Source organism: Etheostoma cragini, chromosome 6 (genome assembly GCF_013103735.1).
Source record: "Etheostoma cragini isolate CJK2018 chromosome 6, CSU_Ecrag_1.0, whole genome shotgun sequence".
Taxonomy (NCBI): Eukaryota; Metazoa; Chordata; class Actinopteri; order Perciformes; family Percidae; genus Etheostoma; species Etheostoma cragini.
In genome coordinates, this window is record NC_048412.1 from 25,060,110 (window position 1) to 25,078,092 (window position 17,983).

The 17,983-nt window shown below is 38.5% G+C and overlaps 1 protein-coding gene across 4 annotated transcripts; it reads right to left on the minus strand.

The window, feature by feature from the left end:
- Positions 1-1,389: 1,389 nt before the first annotated feature.
- Positions 1,390-17,792, minus strand: nek10 (NIMA-related kinase 10). Of its 4 annotated transcripts, XM_034873510.1 has the most exons (37): positions 17,497-17,791; positions 17,172-17,236; positions 16,783-16,878; positions 16,612-16,672; positions 16,350-16,486; positions 15,251-15,346; positions 15,079-15,163; positions 14,945-14,986; positions 14,770-14,848; positions 14,612-14,679; positions 13,371-13,450; positions 13,211-13,297; positions 12,653-12,877; positions 11,824-11,963; positions 11,296-11,357; positions 11,090-11,161; positions 10,919-10,983; positions 10,699-10,801; positions 10,405-10,533; positions 9,798-9,935; positions 9,438-9,483; positions 9,229-9,350; positions 8,326-8,428; positions 8,172-8,247; positions 7,504-7,633; positions 7,311-7,381; positions 6,728-6,935; positions 6,512-6,599; positions 6,355-6,429; positions 6,124-6,169; positions 5,894-5,928; positions 5,673-5,773; positions 4,948-5,058; positions 4,184-4,283; positions 4,015-4,058; positions 2,785-2,838; positions 1,390-2,432 (listed from the first exon to the last, which is right to left on the minus strand). In XM_034873510.1, exons 3-37 carry the CDS (start codon positions 16,851-16,853, stop codon positions 2,412-2,414), a joined length of 3,171 nt encoding a protein of 1,056 aa, XP_034729401.1. In that variant the 5' UTR covers positions 16,854-16,878; positions 17,172-17,236; positions 17,497-17,791; the 3' UTR covers positions 1,390-2,411. The 4 variants fall into 4 exon arrangements, with proteins under 4 accessions (XP_034729401.1, XP_034729400.1, XP_034729402.1 ...); XM_034873509.1 differs by lacking the exon at positions 17,172-17,236; XM_034873511.1 differs by lacking the exons at positions 16,350-16,486; positions 16,612-16,672; positions 16,783-16,878; positions 17,172-17,236; positions 17,497-17,791 and adding an exon at positions 16,528-16,541.
- Between the last annotated feature and the right edge of the window lie 191 nt (positions 17,793-17,983).

The window sequence follows — 17,983 nt, forward strand, 5'->3', positions numbered from 1 at the left end:
CCAAGCCTTCCCCTCTATTAAGCTTTATTGCCAAATTCCACCTGTCCACTAGATGCCCTCGGACTTTCCTCATCCTGGTCACCTGACGCACACATCCTCCTGCACACCTGTGTCCCATTTCCTAATCACCATGTCCGTACATGTCCCAGAGCCTCTTTTTTCCAGTCAATTTTCAGATTGTCATGTTGCAGCAACTTGAACCTGTAAATCTGAACCTTGAACTGTGAACCCCGACCCCCAACCGCTAATCTGTTTCTGCCTGCTGTGGAGTCTCAGTTACTTTTGTTTGGACTTGCTACCTATGCCAGTGAGCGTTTGTATTTTTCAATAAATCACTGAACTGGAAATGGATTTCTGCATGTGGGTCTTTCCCCTTGTTGTTGAACTCCCCTCACTACCAGTGGTGGAAAGTAAGTAGGAACATTTTGAAGTGAAGTATTTCCTTGTTGTGTATACTTTCTACTTCTACTCCATCACGCTTCAGATAGGAATATTGTACTTTTAACTCTCCTACATTTATTGGACAGATGTACTTTTCAGATTAAGATATTACATGATCAACCTATGATACGCTTATAAAATGAAATGAGTTATGTGAAGCTGATAGTCTTTATTAGCTTTGTAGCAACTCATTTGGCAATGGCTTGAATGTAACGGGCGTTCATTAATATTGAAACATTACACACAACATTAAAGCTTTAAAGACTTGAGTCTGTGGTTCATAACTTTTTTTGGGCTTGTAGTCCCTTACAAGAGTCTAGTTTGGGAGTAGTTGACAATCCAACCAAAGAAACGTTCCGAGCAGTGATGGAAAGTTACAATTTTAAGGTAGACTACTTGTACTTTACTATATACGTTTTCTGCAACTTTACGCTGTTACTTTACTTCACTTCAAAAAGGAAACACTGTGCTTTTTTACTCTACATTTGTGTGATAACTTTAGTGACTTTGCAGACTTGGACCAATGTAATATAATGATACAAATATAATAAACTGCCTCAGATGTTAGCATTATCTAACCTTTCACACACAAAAGAAAAGATTGGAGAAAGTATATATATATTTTATGTAAGTAAAATATAAAACAAAGTCAAAACTTTCCTCTCCCAATAGTCATTTTACAAGCCTTCAGCTTGTGTGCCTTTGTTGGTTCAGCCCCCCATTTTTAGATTTACTTGTAAAGGAGTAATTTACATTCTTATTACTTTTAAGTTGCATTTCTTTACAGCAAATGAGGACAAAATGCTTGAACTTTATATTAAAATGATAAATCATCAAAGTTGAACACTGGAAAGTTGGACATTAAATAGTTTATTTCATATTTTACTACATACAGATTATACTGAAAGATCCCTTTTTTTTTAAAGATTATACTGACAAATCCCTTTATTCAAAGTGCATAGTGTTCCCTCCACTCTTCAAAACGAGTGAATTACATACAAAAAGTATATTTTAGATGTTACTCACATTGGAAATAACAGTACTTCAGAGAGCGTGTTAATTCCAAATCAAAACATTTTACCGGTTTTTCACTGTCTGCCAGAGCTGCAGTCAGGCGTTGAGATCTGATTAGACATGAATGTTGAGTTAAGGTGGAGGTTTAGTTTCTTATTGGCTCCTTGACAAACTGTAACTTTGCAGCTTTGGCTCGCGGCCATTTGAAACCCATTCTGTGACATGCAGTCCTGTTAAAACAGGCCGAACCTCAAACTGCTGAGTCTGGTCCTGAGACGTTAACATGCCACAAACAGATAAACCTGAAAAAACAAACGGTGCCCGAGCTCCACAGATAATTCTATTTTTTTAATTTTTTTTTGAGATCTCTGGATAGTGTTGCCGTTAAAGTGGTTCTGTGTGTGTTTTTGCAAGTCACGGGCCAGTTCACTTTGATTTAGAGAAGGATCTCATGGGCTGAACAAAGGTTTACCCTTCGTTACATACAGTAGGAAACCAACATCCATTATTGTTGGGCTTCAGGAGACTGACGGACATCTTTCACTATTTATAGACCAAATATTTGGGTCCCTGGGGAAATGATCACCACAATCAATGATTGTGATTTAAAGTTTTCAATTAAAAGTGCCCCGCTCCTTCCCGTCGTTCCAGTTTTTTTTTTTTTTTCTTTTCTTTGGTCCTAGGACACGTTCTCATTTCTCAGTGTATCGTTTGTAATTTTTAAAAACATTTCATCACAAAATAGTTTTAAGGGCCCAGAAGTTTTGTTCACTTTGCATTGTTTAAGTTTTATGTAAAAATAATTATACATGGGTATTAAGATTCAATTAAAGTGAATACATTTCAAGAACATGTACAGTATTTGTGTAAACTCTGATGCAAATGGTATAAATTGAGTTTTTCCAGCTGTTTGACATCTGATGATGAATGTGGCTCATAGTCACTTGTTTTCTTGCTCATTTCTTTTCTCTGCTCTCCTGTAATTAAAACAAAACGTCAAAGATTGTGATCTAACCCATAGGTCATTTTAATTGACTGAAATCAGGAAATGATTTGCTTTGCCTGTGGAAAATAAATGTTTATATTTTAAGACAATCAATTAGAATCTTACATTTTACCATACAGTAATCCAGCTTTCATTCACAGCAGTCAGTCCAATAATTCTAATGCTTTGTACCACATTTTAAAAAGCATTAACACACAACTAAGAAAAATTAAATTATTTCAGTTGCATTGTTAGATCTTAAAACTGATCACAACTGTTTTACAGCTTTTACTCTAAAGTAAAGACTAAAGTTCAGGCCTTTTGTCAGAGTGGTAAAATGTCACCTGGTGTGGTGCTTTATAGTAGCTGTTCTCCTCCAGCAGCTCCTCTATGATCCCCTATAAAAACAAGGAACATTGGTACAGGAAATCCCGTTCTGGCAGACTAACGTGAAGTGGAAATGAAAGAATTTTGTTCCAAAATTAGAAACTAGCTTCAGCAGGAGAAACCAAAGTTAACATCTGCTCTTACATATAATATATTTTACATTTAAAAAATATTTAAATGGAAGGAATAGTTTGACGTTTTAAAGTAGTTTGTGCGTTTTCACTATTTGCTGAGAGATGAGAAGATTAATACCCCTTTCATTGTAAGTTAAAGGAGAATTCTGGCCAATTTTTAACGTTAATCTTGATCGCTATAAATATGCGTGTACTTTCAATTGGGGGGGGAATAAAAACTGAATTGGTGCAGGCAGTAGAGTATCTGCAGCTACGTGTACGAGCTTCCCCTGAGCTAAAAAAGGCAGTTGTCCTATTCACATCAGATCGATCCCACACAAAATGGATGACCTACAAATACACACGGCACTGCTGCGTGATCATTTTCCCAAAAGACTGGCTGAACGTCACGGCGAGCTAGCTACCGGCAGGATAAGAGACCGGGTAGGTGAATTTAACAATGTCTGAGTTGAAAACACATTGTTGTCATGTTCATGTTGCACAAAGATTTTAACTGGGTTAGGGGTTAGGATTATATTTAGGTGTAGCTGCAGATCCTTAATATTGCCTGCACCGATTTGGGTCTTCTTTTTTTTTATCAATCAAAACCACACATATTTGCAGAGATCAAGATTAATGTTAAAATTGGCCGGAATACTCCTTTAAATTTGAAGATGCAGTCACGTCTTAGCTTAGCATAAAGAGTGAAAACTGAGGAAAACATTTAGCCTCTTGCTTTCCAAAGGTAATAATCCAAATCTGAAGCTCACTTTAGCTTGTCAAAGTGTAGTGGTTTTGCAACGGTTGTGTGCCGGGACTATTTGTTAGCAGTGACTTGCCGTTTTCCACCGCTTACAGTCTTTGTTCTAAGCCAAAGTCACCTGGATGTTAATATCAATGGATGATCGTGGTGTTGATCTTCTATTACCTGTCAGCTAGAAAGTGAACAGGCGTAATTCCCTTCACTGACAATCTATATTTTAAATCATCAATCGTGTTAAATCATGAACATCTGCTAATGGCTTGATTTTTCCAAAACCATGAAAATCCAGATTGCCTTTTCAAAGAACTGACCTGCATTTGCTGATATGTGACTCCATCTTTGAGATTGTCATCACCTGTCAGAAGCAGGGAATAAATGAAAAGATCAGAAGGCACCAAAATGCACTTTTGAGTTTGTGCAGGAGGAGATCTGCCTAAGCGCCTGCAGTGTTTAGTGTTTGAAGCTGTGACACAGTCTTACCCGTGCTGTCGGCAGTGTCTGCTGTCAAGTGGTGGGCCAGAGGCCACCAGTCTGAACTGGTTGAGCCTAACTCCAGCAGCTCTGGAGAGGAGTGGAGGAGCTACAGGGAAACGGAAAGGAGATCCTCAACAATCTTCACCAATCTCTCAAACTAGCCCAATGTAAGAGCACTGGTTTATTTCATCATTGGTGACTAAAAGAGGAGCCCCAGTTTAACTGTTAATACCCTTTTTTTTCTCTAATATTCAACATTGCAATAAATCTGACAAGGGAGGATAATTTAAGAATAAAAAAAACACCCACTCTTACATTTATAACTTTTTTTTTTAAAATATCTCAGCTCTAGCCGCTGAAAAGAAATAAGCGGAGAAATCAGGCCAATTACAGAAGATGGTCAGTCTGATGTCTTGCTGCCTGAGCTCATTACTATTCATGAGCTCGCCCAGTTATGCTGGGTAACCAGGCTCTCGTGGATTAGTTGTTAGCCAATCAGAGTCAGCTTAGCTTGTTGAATATTAATGAGAGCTGGCACAAATCAAGCTGAGTGTTCCTGCAGGCTTTCTATACTACACTAGAATGCCTTGAAACAAAATAACCAAGGCATTTTTTCCACACAAAAAAATATTAGTCCATGGTGGAACTTCAGGCATTACCACAAAGTAATAAAATACGTGTGGCAGGGCACCTTTTAAAGCTTTTCTATCACGGTACATCTTTGGGTTTTGGAATGTTGGTTGTTAGGAATGTCAATTGACCGTACAAACCTTGCTGAGCTCCACTTTGAGGATGTATGGATCGCTCCCGAAGTGGAAAAGAGACTTTTTAAATCTTTCAATGATCCGTCGTTTGATGTTGTGGTTCGGAGTTGGTGGAAGCTGGAGATTTAAAAAAAAAAAAAGACAAAGATTTCAAAGACATTTCTTATTTATATTCAAGTATCAAACCTAAAGTAAGGCTGAAAAACAGCCTGTTTTGCAGGTTGTTGGCTAAGTTTTTGATGAATTTGTAAAGAATTTATGAGCCAACAGTCCAAAACCCTTTCCATAAGATTGAGCCTCTTAGAGTTCAATTCTTCACTCTATATGGACTAGTCTCGCATTGCCAGGCCTTCCTCCACAGCGCTGCGGAGGAAGGCCTGGCTTGGCCAAACAGCATTCCGGGATGGGAGGAAAGCGTGCTCTGGTTTATTGGCATTTCTTTTAACCAATCACAATCATCTTGGATGGTGCTGGGCGCCACACAGAGCCGCTGCAAAATAGCCGCGGGAAGGAACTTGTTTTAATGGATCGTGTACGTTCACAAGTTGTTTAGTCGTGCAACATTAAATCTCAGACTGGACAGATAGCTAGCTGTCTGGATTTACCCTGCAGAGATCTGAGGAGCAGGTAACCATAGTCCTCAGAAAGCCAGCGGAGTTTAGCACGCCAAAAATTAGGGACATCCGGCAGAATTTGATAAGATATAACAATAATTTGTTGTATTACTGTACCTGAGTGATGTAAATAATTTTGTGCAACTGCACGAGGAGCCTCTGAATGGGATCATCAATCTGCCGAACCTTCTTCTGGGAGACACAGATCCCTGCTGACACTGAGATGAGAGTGAAAACAAACAGGCCAAATAACAGGACAGACACAGTTTAAAAGAGACTTTTAGAATGCCTACTCTTTGGGTTATGTGTTATGCATTCCCATCAGGTTGAAAATGTACCTGGTCTTGGTTTCTTTGCAGCAGTAGAATCCCCACTGGGATGAGAGGAAAATCGAAAAAGCAAGTCAAGAAATTATACAGATGAGTGAACTGTTTTTATCTGAGTATTGGTGCATCAAAAAACAGCAGCCTCCATTTACAGATAGCTGTTTTTAGGTGACTAAATGAGGATACAGTATGAATTTCCCACTGACCATACCGGAATAGGTAATGTGAGATTTTTCACTTACCCAGACTGAATGTGGTCAGGTGTAAAACGAGCACTGGACTTTAACCCTTTGATCAACACAAAACAAGCCAAAAGATCAAATCGAACAGTGAATCAACTAATCTGGCGAATAAAAACTTAATAGACACTTAAGAGCTGTAAAAGACCGTCCACGTTACTGCAAAACTGTTGGTTCAAATCCCTAAGTAAAAACTGCTACCCAACCTCGTGATGAACATGACCAGTAACTAACCGTAGTGTTTTCCTGTAGAGACAGTGGTGTTGATGTTGGAAGTGCATGGTTCAACATCACCATCTGAGGCATCATCTAAAGAACACATAATCATTTTTGAGTCCATATCTTTCTCAGTCTGTTAAATTCTGTCAAGTATGATATGAAACCCAGTCACCTTGACTGATATTATGCTCGCTGTAGTGTGAAGTGCAGGCTGCAGAAGAACCTGCTGTCTGAGATTCAGTCTTCATTAAGGATTTTTCCTGCAAATGTGCAGCATGTATTTTTTTATAATCCTGCAGAACATACCAAAAATTGATTATTTACCAACCATCCCAAACTACTAGAGAGGTTCTTAGTTATCCTTTTTAATTTTCAACATCCATTTCACCTGAGGCAGGTTTGTGAGACAGCAGTCCGTTCTACTGTTGTGCTTCTCCAGGAAGTACTTCTGCGCTCGTTTCCTGTCTCTCTCTGCTCTTCTTTCCAGTGCATTCTGGGAAGTGTAGAGGCCATCCATCAGCCTCATCATGAGGTCGGATATCCTGGAGCTGACGGCCACAATGTCCGGCCGCTGGTCAGCATCTGGATTTAAACACCTGGACAGGACATCCCATAAAAGAGTAAAATATGAATACATTAGAAGAACTTTATTACAGAATTACTTTTAATCTTTAACAATGAAAACACAAAAATAATCAAACATATGTCACAAACAAGTATGCCAGTTAATTATTTGAACTGGATTTTTTTTAATAGTCATTCTAAACTAATAAATTAACTTGTGAATTCAAATCAATGCCAACAAAAGCCTGTGTATCACCAATGGGTCAAAATGATTGCCAGTAATGTGTAATGCTGCTGAGGCTACTGTCCAACGTACACTAAAGTTTTGACTTTAAGAATACAGTTTAACTACTGACTATTTTTATTTTATTTGAAATATCCTTTGTATAAATGTGTAAAAGTCTTACCATCTGATCATGTCTGTGACTCTCTCTGAGAAAGCTCCTTCTTCAATCGGCTCGTAGACAGCCTCGACAATCTACCAGCACAGAATAATACGAACAATAAGTGTGTTTGTATGTGTGTCTCCGTGTTAGTGTGTGTGTCTCCGTGTGTGTTTGTGTGTGTGTGTTTGTGTGTGTGTGTGTGTGTGTCCGTGACCTTGCTGGCCAGCGACAGCATGTTACTGCTGTAGAACGGAGGCTGTAAAGTAGCCATCTGGTAGAGGATGCATCCCAAAGCCCAGACGTCAGCTCTCTCTCCGTACGGCTCGTTCTTCACCACCTCTGGACTAACAGGCACACAAATGTTTGTACGTGTTACCTTATGAGGAACACTCCTAATGCATTTGCTTAACCAACCTTAAAACAACAGCTCATTGACAAAGTGAGGACCAGAAAACATGTCTAAACTTTCAGAATATGTCCTTACACTCAAGAACACACACACACACACACACACCATAAACACTCTTAAGCTGCTATATTGGCTGTAAAATCATAAAAACAGCTCTGCCATACTTCCTTAAAGGGTTGGTTTACCCAAAACACATTTTCTCACCTTCTTCTAGTGTTATCTAGCAGCGCAGATAGTTATATTTAGACAGATTTTGAGATATCTGCCTCTCTCAATACAATCAACCCCGATTAAATTATATTTATGATGCTCAGTCTTGCAGAAACTTGATTTGTTTGTGAACAGATCAACAGATCTAGAATTCAGTGAGAATAAGAGAGAGAAATATTCCTGATGAAAACTCCTCAATGACCCCTTCAAAACAACCAAGTAATCTAATCTAACTGCTGGAATTGTAGAAGGAATTTCCTCACCAGGAGTAAAGGATGGTGCCGACCACTGACGTTAGCTTGCTGTTCTCCTGTTTTTGCTTCGCGAGGCCAAAGTCGGCTTAAAACAGAAGACAGACACAGGTTTAACGTTTATAATAGGACAAGACGGGGAGAGAGAGAAACTGTTGACACTCACTGATGGTGACTTTGTCCTTTTCCCCCAGCATGATGTTGTTTGGAGTGAGGTCACGGTGGACTATTCTCTTTTCCTTGTGCAAGTACCTCAATGCCAGACACATCTGGGGGAACATGGAGCAGATCCAGATCAGTTAGTGATTTAGTAATTCTGAAGACTTTGGAAAGACGGAGATGTTTCTACTCAGACAAAAATGTCTGTTCACTACTAATGGAAATATTTGACACTATATTTAAAGCTATAGTGCTTTGTTTTTGTTGCTCCCACAATGAGGAATTCTAAATAATGACAACTGTCGGCGAGTCCACGTGATACAAGCCGTCCTTGACCGCGCACTGCCCCTCGCCCTCCCCCCCTCCTCCTCCACGCAGTTGCCAGTAGCCAATGAGGACAAGGAGGATTCAAAAACATGATGGGCTCTTCAGGGGAGGCCCATTATCTTCACTCGAGTTTCTGCGTTTGAATGTCGCCGAATGACACCATCTTCTTAAATTCACCATCTTGAATTTAACGGACGTTCATTAACATCAAAAAGTTACGCACTAAAGCTTTAAGGCTGTTAACCAAACATGCTGTTGTAGGCCAGGCTGAAATTCCTAAACCAGGAATATGTAGCAAACAGTCTCGTGCCTCAGTGTTTCCAAATTTTAGTTTGTTTGATGTGGTCATACATTCCACTCTGAGCTGAAGTAGACTTTCATCAATTTTTTCATTTTAAACTAGATCCTATTTAACACTTTCCGCTATATATAAGTCTTCCACCACCGTTTTCCGACAAACGTAGAATGTAATGCAATTGATCTTTTTAGGGACATGTCTTAGGAAAATCTTTATCCCCATACTATCAATACTTAATAAAGTGGAGATTTGTTTCACAAAGAAGGTTAAATTCAAGAGTTGTACCTGTATGAATACATTCCAAATTCTGTCTTCTGTGAACTTCTGGTGCTTCTCCTTGAGAGAGTTCAAATGTTCAGCCAGCGGCACTCCCTCAATCAACTCCATCACGATGTACAGCTTGTCATCTAAAACAAACAGATTTGAGTATTTTTGTACTACTTCCTTATTAGTTAGTTAGGGTTAAGGCCGGTAAAACAATAAGGAATCCTCACCTTCCAAAAATGTCTTGTAGTATTTAACAATGTTTGGGTGTGTCATCTAGAGAGGAAGAAATATAAACAACTAAAAATATAACTTTGGTTACACTTTGCTCAAAGGTATCTACATAAGAATGACATGACACTGTCATGAACGTGTCATAAACATTATAAACAAGTCATAACATTTATGACATAACGCTTCTTTTAGTAAGTGTCATTTGGCTTTTTCCGGACAAGTTGGGTTAGGGTTCATGTTTCATGACTGTGTCATGCCACTCTGTGTAGATACCTTCAGGTAAAGTGTTACCATAACTTGTTCAGATAACGTATAATAAAATTGACTCTTAATGGTTAAAAATGTTAACTTTGTGCCTGTTCTTTGACGATCGTCAGCTCAGAGATGATTTTCTCCACGTTACTGTCTCTGGACTTCTTGTCGTTTCCAAACGCTGGCTTATGAAGGTTCACCTCTTTCAGAGCCAGGAGGTTCTGGCTACTCTGCTTTCGGACCTGTCATTGAGCATAATTATTGGAACCAAGAACACTTGATGCGAACCACCTGAAGCACTCTTAAATGAGGTCATAAAGAAGCTAAATTGACCCAAACAAACTCTTCTGTTTTAAAGATCAAATATCACAATATTTTTTGACCAAATACATCATTGTCAATATTGTGGTGATTTTGTAGGATTGACTATTGGCGCGTTTACAAAATATTTAAACAATGACATTTTTGATAAGTAATCATCAGCAATGTGGATATAATGACTAAGTGGGTAAAGGCAAATAATAGAACAGCTAGAAAACTGTGGTAAACTTAAATGATGTCAATTTACTGTAATGCAGCCTGTACAATCATGAAGACAACACTTGTCATATTAAGATATCCAAAATTTAAGACTATATCTATATAATATCTAGTCTCATATATCAATGTTGATATCATATTGATATATTGCCCAGCCCTGGTTTGTCAAACCTTGAAGACGCTTCCAAAGGCGCCGGTGCCCAGATGTTCCAGTACGGAGTAACCATTGATGACTTTAAGGGGAGGTCGGTTCTGGTCAACAGTCTCGATGTTCTCTCTCAGATTGTCCAGTTCCTCTTCCTGCATTACAAGACAGACAGAACTCCATCGGTTTGCAAGGTAAAGAATCCCTCTCGTCAATCTGCATGGTTCATCCATCCCAAATTTAAGTAATATTTATTTTTATTTTGCAGCCAAAAACCAGCTTAATAAACATCTGAATCCATTCAGAAGCTGTTCTCTTACAGTGTAAAGTGAAACTTTGGTTTGCAGTCCCTCGTAGGCCGCGAGGTCCCGCACATAATGTCCAACATCAATAAACAACTCAAAGAGGTCCGTGGGAAAGAGTCTGAAATGGATAAGACATTACATAACAGCATTAGAGAACATTAGAAGAGATTTTTCTCCAAAACAGATTTCCATCAGTAGCCAAGTGTAAACGATTGATAGATACGTTGTACATCACCTTTTAAACAGATGTCTGTTTCTTTCCACGCTAAAGAGAAACCGAAGGGTTCGAAACGCATAGCACTGCTGATATGCAAAGAAATGTACAAATTACTTGTGTTATTTTCAGGAAGCAACAACATCTACATCTACATAATCATGTAATTTAATACATATGCATGCCACATACCTGCAAAGATGTAACCTTTGGTCCAGAGTTTTGAGGTAAAATCAACTTTGCGATTATATAGACGCCATTTTCCTACAAAAAGAACTTAAGTCAAACTTAATTGTCGCAAAGTTTTACATACAGTATAGAAATTTGATACAAGGTTGGACTAAATCAGCCCAATCCTCTCAACTGCTCTGCTCTTCGTCTAAGGACCTTTTTCTCACCTGCACAATGTGGTGAGCAGATGTGTCATCCAGACTAAGCTCAGTCAGAACTGTGCAGCAGGCTGGATCAGGGATTAAAAAGGAAATGGCTTGATTTAAGAACATATGCATGCAATCTTAGTCTCAGACAGTCCAATAAACAGCTGTAAATTAATAACTCACTCTCCAAACCCAAGGAAGACCAAAGAATGGAAACACTGACACCTTCAGATTGTAAAGGTTTTTCTGGGGACAGACATAACTGAATGTTTGTCTTCTACCCAAATTAGTTTAATTTCATAGTGTTGTTTTACAATCATTTCCACCAAAATCATAGATACAGTAACTCATGTCTCACTTCAGGAAAAAGCTGTTTACATTCTAAGCAACTGATAAGACTCCTCTGGGTTGTTACTGTGCAGTGGTAAGCACACTGGCCTTTCTTTAACCATCTTACATTGCAGTTTTAACAGCGCAAACTCTTACCGGGTGATTTCTACATCTCAAACAAACCGTAAAGAAAATGTGGTACGTTTTACAGTCCCTGACCTGACTGCAGGGCCATAGTGTTGTCCACCTTCTCCTGCGGGCTGAGCTTCTCTCTGATGTGCTCTCTCTGGATCCGACCGGCCGCGTTAGCGCTGGAGAGTGTCTCGATGGACGAGCGGTCAGAGACGTACTGCCGGTCACTGTGAGAGTTATATTGTATGTCAACAAAAAATGTAAATAACACCTTTTTTTTGCCAAAAAACTAAGCTTTAAAACTGAAATGTCTTGTCATCCCCCATCATTGGTTGTTAAAATACTGAAGGTACTGAAGGCCAGAAATCAAAGCATCTAGTAGTAAACATCCGTCAGACATATCCTGGTAAATGTTGTAGTGTGGGGCAGTAAAAAATCTGAATTGTTTTCCCTTTACAAATAATCTGAGCTACTGCAAACATTTAGGGGAGTAATTCCACAAAGTTGGGCAACCCATGAGACAGATTTACAAAAGAATGGTCAAAATGTATGCTGCAGAGGCTCCAAAATCACTGACTCCTACAATTCCCATAATGGAACCAACAGCCTATTTTTGTATGACCTTGCCTGCATTTTAAAAGTGTATGTCTTTCAATGCCTCAGTTTGGAATGCAGACTTTCTGCTAAACATTTGATGTCTCAAAAGCTGCATTAACAAATGAATCTAATGAAAAATGCCATCAGGTTGCATTATGAGAAATTTAGCATCCATCGTTTGACAAAATTATTTATATATAATATATACTAGAGATTTAAAGTTAGCATACTGTATCTTGGCCTCTGTTGTTTGATTTGCATAATTCTTTTTGAATCTATCTCTTTTGAGTCCCCCAACTTTATTGCGTAGTCTCACAACCTGTCAAGCAGCCGGAGAAGCTGCTGCACCCCGCCCCAGCTCCGTATCTCCGTCCTGGTGTCGGGATCCTGGCAGAGCTGGACCAGGACCCAGGCAACGCTCCACAGCAGCTTCAGGTGCTGGCCATACAGCAGGCTCAGCAGCACAGGCAGACCCTCCAGCTCCATCAGCTGGTCCCTCACCTGCCACACCGGGGACAGGAGCCTCAGGAGCTCCGCACTCATCCTGGAGGACACAGCAGGTTCAATCTAGCCTTGCTTATTTCTATGTTTTTCTGTTGTTTTAAATTCTTCTAATTGCTTTCTAGCTGCTTTAAATTTAGGGATTATTAGTTTCTTATTCAGTTTACAAAGTATCTTATGTTCAATTCCTTCAAAAGCAACGTATCTGTATATTTTTAAATAAGAAAACATACAAGATGTGCATATATGAAATGCAGAAACTTGATTTGTTTGTCTAGTTTTTTTTATAGCACAAATGAAGGAAGGGCACTTCCCACAACTTAGGCACATTTCATCTGACTGTGACAAATACATCAACACTTTAGTGATTTCTTACCTCTTTGACAGAAGGTCATATTCCTGCAGTATTACAAGTAGGTTCTCCACTATGGGAAGCTTGCCAATCTCCTCCTTGCATTCAGGGCTGCAGAAGAAAAATGGCTTACAACAGATGAAATCTAAATGTACTGAATGCATTATATAAAGTATTTGGTTACCTCTCAGCCAAAGTGGTGAGTGCCAACAGGGCCCCCAGCAACACGCTGCTTTCTGTTGTGGACAGGAGCTTCACCAGTGTCTAGAAGTAGTATAATTTAAAGACTTAACTTTTTTTCCACAAAGTAAGATAAGATAAGCCTTTACTGTCATTACAATGAACACAACATATTGCAGGTGCCCCTCTCAGCTGTGCTTTAAAGAAACTATATTGCACACATCCCTTCATCTATCTATAAATTGCAGGAACAACTGTCTGTCTGCGTGTGTTATGCGCTTATCTCTAGAACAGTGTGTGTTTACGCCAAGTCATGATGTCGTTTTGGTATACAAAAGTATAATGTCTTCCTCCTGGTTTGGGGTCGTTGCGTAAGATATTTTGGTGTACAATGGGGTTTTGATGAATTCTACAAGCAGCAATACAACAGGCCAAGCCATCTTCCATTCCTAACACATACATTTCCAAGGGCTTCTCTACTAGTAACATAACACATTCATTTAACAGACAACATTAATTATAAAATAAACATATGGCAGAATTGTAAAAAACACTAATAAAATGCAATAGAATGTGAAATATGGGGTGCAGAGTCATTATGTGTGTAGATTTAAGAACCGGACGGCCTTTGGAGAGAAGTACATGAGACGAGAGCAGAGACACTCACAGATCCTTCATGCTTCAGCAAAAGCATGACTCATAATGTTCATACATATCACAAAGTAAAATATTTGCTATGAATCTCCATTAGAGTTTAAACTGCTTCATTTGAATACGTAGGGTAAATATTTGCACCATGGAATCTGCAATATTCACTATCACCCATGGTATCAAGTGTTGAATAGAGCACACCACAATCCAGACACTTAGTACTCCTACAGCTTCCATAGAGCTTACAATGTCAAGTTTGTTATGTGGGTTACATTGCAAAAGAAATTGTTAAAAACTAAAGGGTTTTAAGATCAATGACTTTGACAAATTGTATTGTACTCCATCAATTAGATTATAAGATATCTCTTGTATGTAAATCTCATATTTCAGCCCAGGTGGTCTTCTCTAAGAAAGGTCATAGTGTGTCTAAAAAAGAAACAGTTCATTTTCTTGGGAGCATGAATTCCTTCTTTACAAATTGCATTATATTTGAAATGATATTTGTTGTATAATTTTATGCCTGATGCTAGAAAAAAAGGTCAGAAGGAGACAAAAAACATTAAGATGATAAGATGACCTTGTCTTATCACTGACCTTGTGAGCGCCGCTCTCAATGACCCAGACCCTTTGATCTTCGACGGCAGACAGCTTCTGAAACATGTCTGCAGAGCAATCATCCAGCATTGACGAGGACGAACACAAGACTCACATTATCATACATTGTGTCTTGATCTTTCCTTCAGAATACTCACAGGTCATCGTGACCAGCTTCTGCACAGCAAACGCTTGTTCACCACAAGATATGTACATGGCAGTGACATGCTCCATGTACTGAAAGAGAAATAGCGCATTAGTGAGGATGAGAGATGATGAGATATGTGAAGATTAATCCCAAAACAGGTGAGAATTATCTATGAGAGAATTTACCCTGGCAAGTAAATTGATGCCTTTGAGTTGATGGAGGATTTTCTAAAAGAAAGCAGGTGAACAAGGCATATTTAGGATATTCATACAATACGTAACAAACACTAAAAATAATAGTTTTATTTTATGAGTTGTACCTGATGGTAGGGATCTCTGATCAATAATCGTAGGCAGATCAGAACTCTTAGGACAGACTCAGGCAGTGCATGGTCAATCCACTCACTATAAAGAGGGGGGGGGGGGGGCATTGTCAGTAAACCTTGTGTCAGACAGGAGCAAAATAGCTGCAGTATGTCAAAGGTATTTTACCTGCAGAGTCTGTTCTTTACCAAAGACGCAAGGATGTCAGAGAAGAGTTTGTGCAGTGGGTGGCTGGTGAAACATCTTTGATCTTTGTATGTGATGCTGAAAATTAACACATATATAATTAGCTTCACAATTGCACCAACTGTATTTGATTCTTGGAAGAAATCTTATAATGAATACTCAGCTATGAAAAACACAATCCATTTACATCTGTAGTTTTTGACAATTTTACACGTAGAGCTAGATTATCAAGTCGAAATGCATCCAAATCTGTCTAAATCAAGTACAGAAAATGTGCACCCAATGTCTGTCCAGATTCATAATCTTGGTCATTTATTCTCTGATTAGATAGTTCCGGATTTCAATACAACTGTTTTAGATTATTTCACTTGGGTAAAGTTCTTGAACAGCTGCTAGTGTAAAACACCATTTAGTATTTGGCTCCTTTTGTTGAGGAAAAAAAAACAAAAACTATTTGAGATATTTATTTCTCAAAGAGAAGAAATTATTGTGTTGTATTATAATTATATCTCCGCTAATAGTGAAATAAATCACACAAAATCCAGCCCCACATACGTATACACACTTGTATGCACTCAACAAAATCAGCTTGCTACAAGAGTAGGAGGCCCAGCTGCTTTTTCTTTTTGTGTGTGAATGTATGGGAAAAAATTTTACAAGTACTGAACATGTTAACTTTTAAGGAAAAAAGTTAAGGAAAAGGCTAAAATTAAACTATAGCTGCATTATTACCGTGTGTTTTGTCTTAAAAGTTTCAGTTGAATTTTAAGATAAGAAAAAACCTGTAGTCATTGCCAGCAGGGAAATTTGGTTGTTGCGCCGACACAAGATATATTAAATAAAGACACAATACAGGTGAATAAACAAAGTAAAAGAAAGAAATAATGAGATATATTTGAAGAAAAAAATCAAAAGGGAAAGTGACGGGTGTGTTTAAAGTGGTAGTAGTGTGACACCAGACTGATGATAGGATCAAGTAATGGTACTTAACATAATATGGTAAATTATGATGTAGCATATGTATAAGGTGAAGGTAATGATACAGTATAATATAGGTGAGGAATTATTTAAGAAGAAAAACCTGAATTTTTCCAGTTCAGAGGCTTCACTGGTGATGTCGCTTTCACTCCTCTGTCTGTTGGTATCTTTTGGAGTATGCGGGCCTTGAGATTTGCTGGCTCCACTGCTGCATGCTCTACTGTGACTCAACGCTGCCACCTGCAACACAGGGAGTCTCATACTACAATATACACACATACCTAAGGAGAAATATGAGCTGGTTTGTTATCATTTTCAAAATGTCTAGACACTCTGCCTCAGTGGCGTCACTTGTTGTTGTTCACCTCGTGTCTGGGAATGCTTTTGGCAAGCAGGGACTGAAGCCTCCTGAGATCATGAGAGCCCCTAGAAAACAGGCGTTATCAGGCGATTTGTTTTCATCTTATCATGGGAAATAATTTTAAATTATGTAACAGACTATTAAATGACTGTGAGGAGGACATAACTTGGCTTACTTGCTCTGGATTCCTCTGGATTTCAGAGGCCGTTTTTCTCCTTTTTTTACTGGATTGGCCATTGTCAACATTCCCCATAAGTAACCTGGGATTTAACTTCAGACATTTTGGAACATAGGGACATTTAAACAGTGGTGGAAAGTAACTATGTACATTTACTTAAGTACACCATTTAAATAAAATGTTAAGGTACTTGTAATTTCCATGTTATGCTACTTTCTACTATACTACCTTGTGAAGGCAAAAACTGTACTTTTTATTTTATTAGCCTACATATAGTTGACAACTGTAGTTGCATACTTGGATTATTAATAGTAAGATATAAATCAACTATCTGAAAGATTATTATAGGTTAAGCTGCAATAATAAGTAATTGAAATGAGCTCCACCTTAACCAGCTGCATCAAGTGATACACATGAATGCTTCACTAATTATAAATCCAGTGAAATTATTCTGAAATGTGCCATTGCGAAGGTAAGTAACGTTAACCCACTTTTGACTTTGGTACTATAAGTAGCCTATATTTTGATGCCTTTTTACTTGTAGGCCCTAAGTAAGATTTTGAATCCACGAGCTGAGTAGCCTACTTCTTCCACCACCACTAGCTTCTGTTGGGAGAGAGCTAGCCAGACTATTTATGTTTGGCTAAAGGAAGCGGTTAAACTAAGGTGTCCTTGTTTGGTAGTTAAAGAAAGACAAGTCAAATATCTTACCCTTCTTCCAGCATCGCAAACTAGCAGTAGAAAGTTGATTTTGATGGGCTGAAATACGATTTGTGCTTAATTAAATACCCTTAGTCGGGCATATAGGCGATATAGATGTTTTATTCTTGAAACATCTAACGCCCTTAACCTTAACAAATACGTAAAAACAATGCTCAGTTTGACTGAATTGTTAACCAATCCAGGTGTGCAGTATTAGAGAGTCGTGGTTGCCGTGGATACAACAGACGCTATTCGCATTCCGTCACCAGGGTATTTTGACAGCGGAATGTCGTTGAACAACTTGACACAGAAAGTCACACATACTGTAAAATAACTGCCCCTCATGATCAGTAAATAAGTTATTGAGTCTTGAATTGACTTAATAAAATGATGCTACTTGGACAAATAAGACCCCGTCATCATTTAATCACTATTTAAATAAACAGTATGATCGTGGTGACAGAATGTGAGTTGTAAATAGTTTAGCATGTTCTAA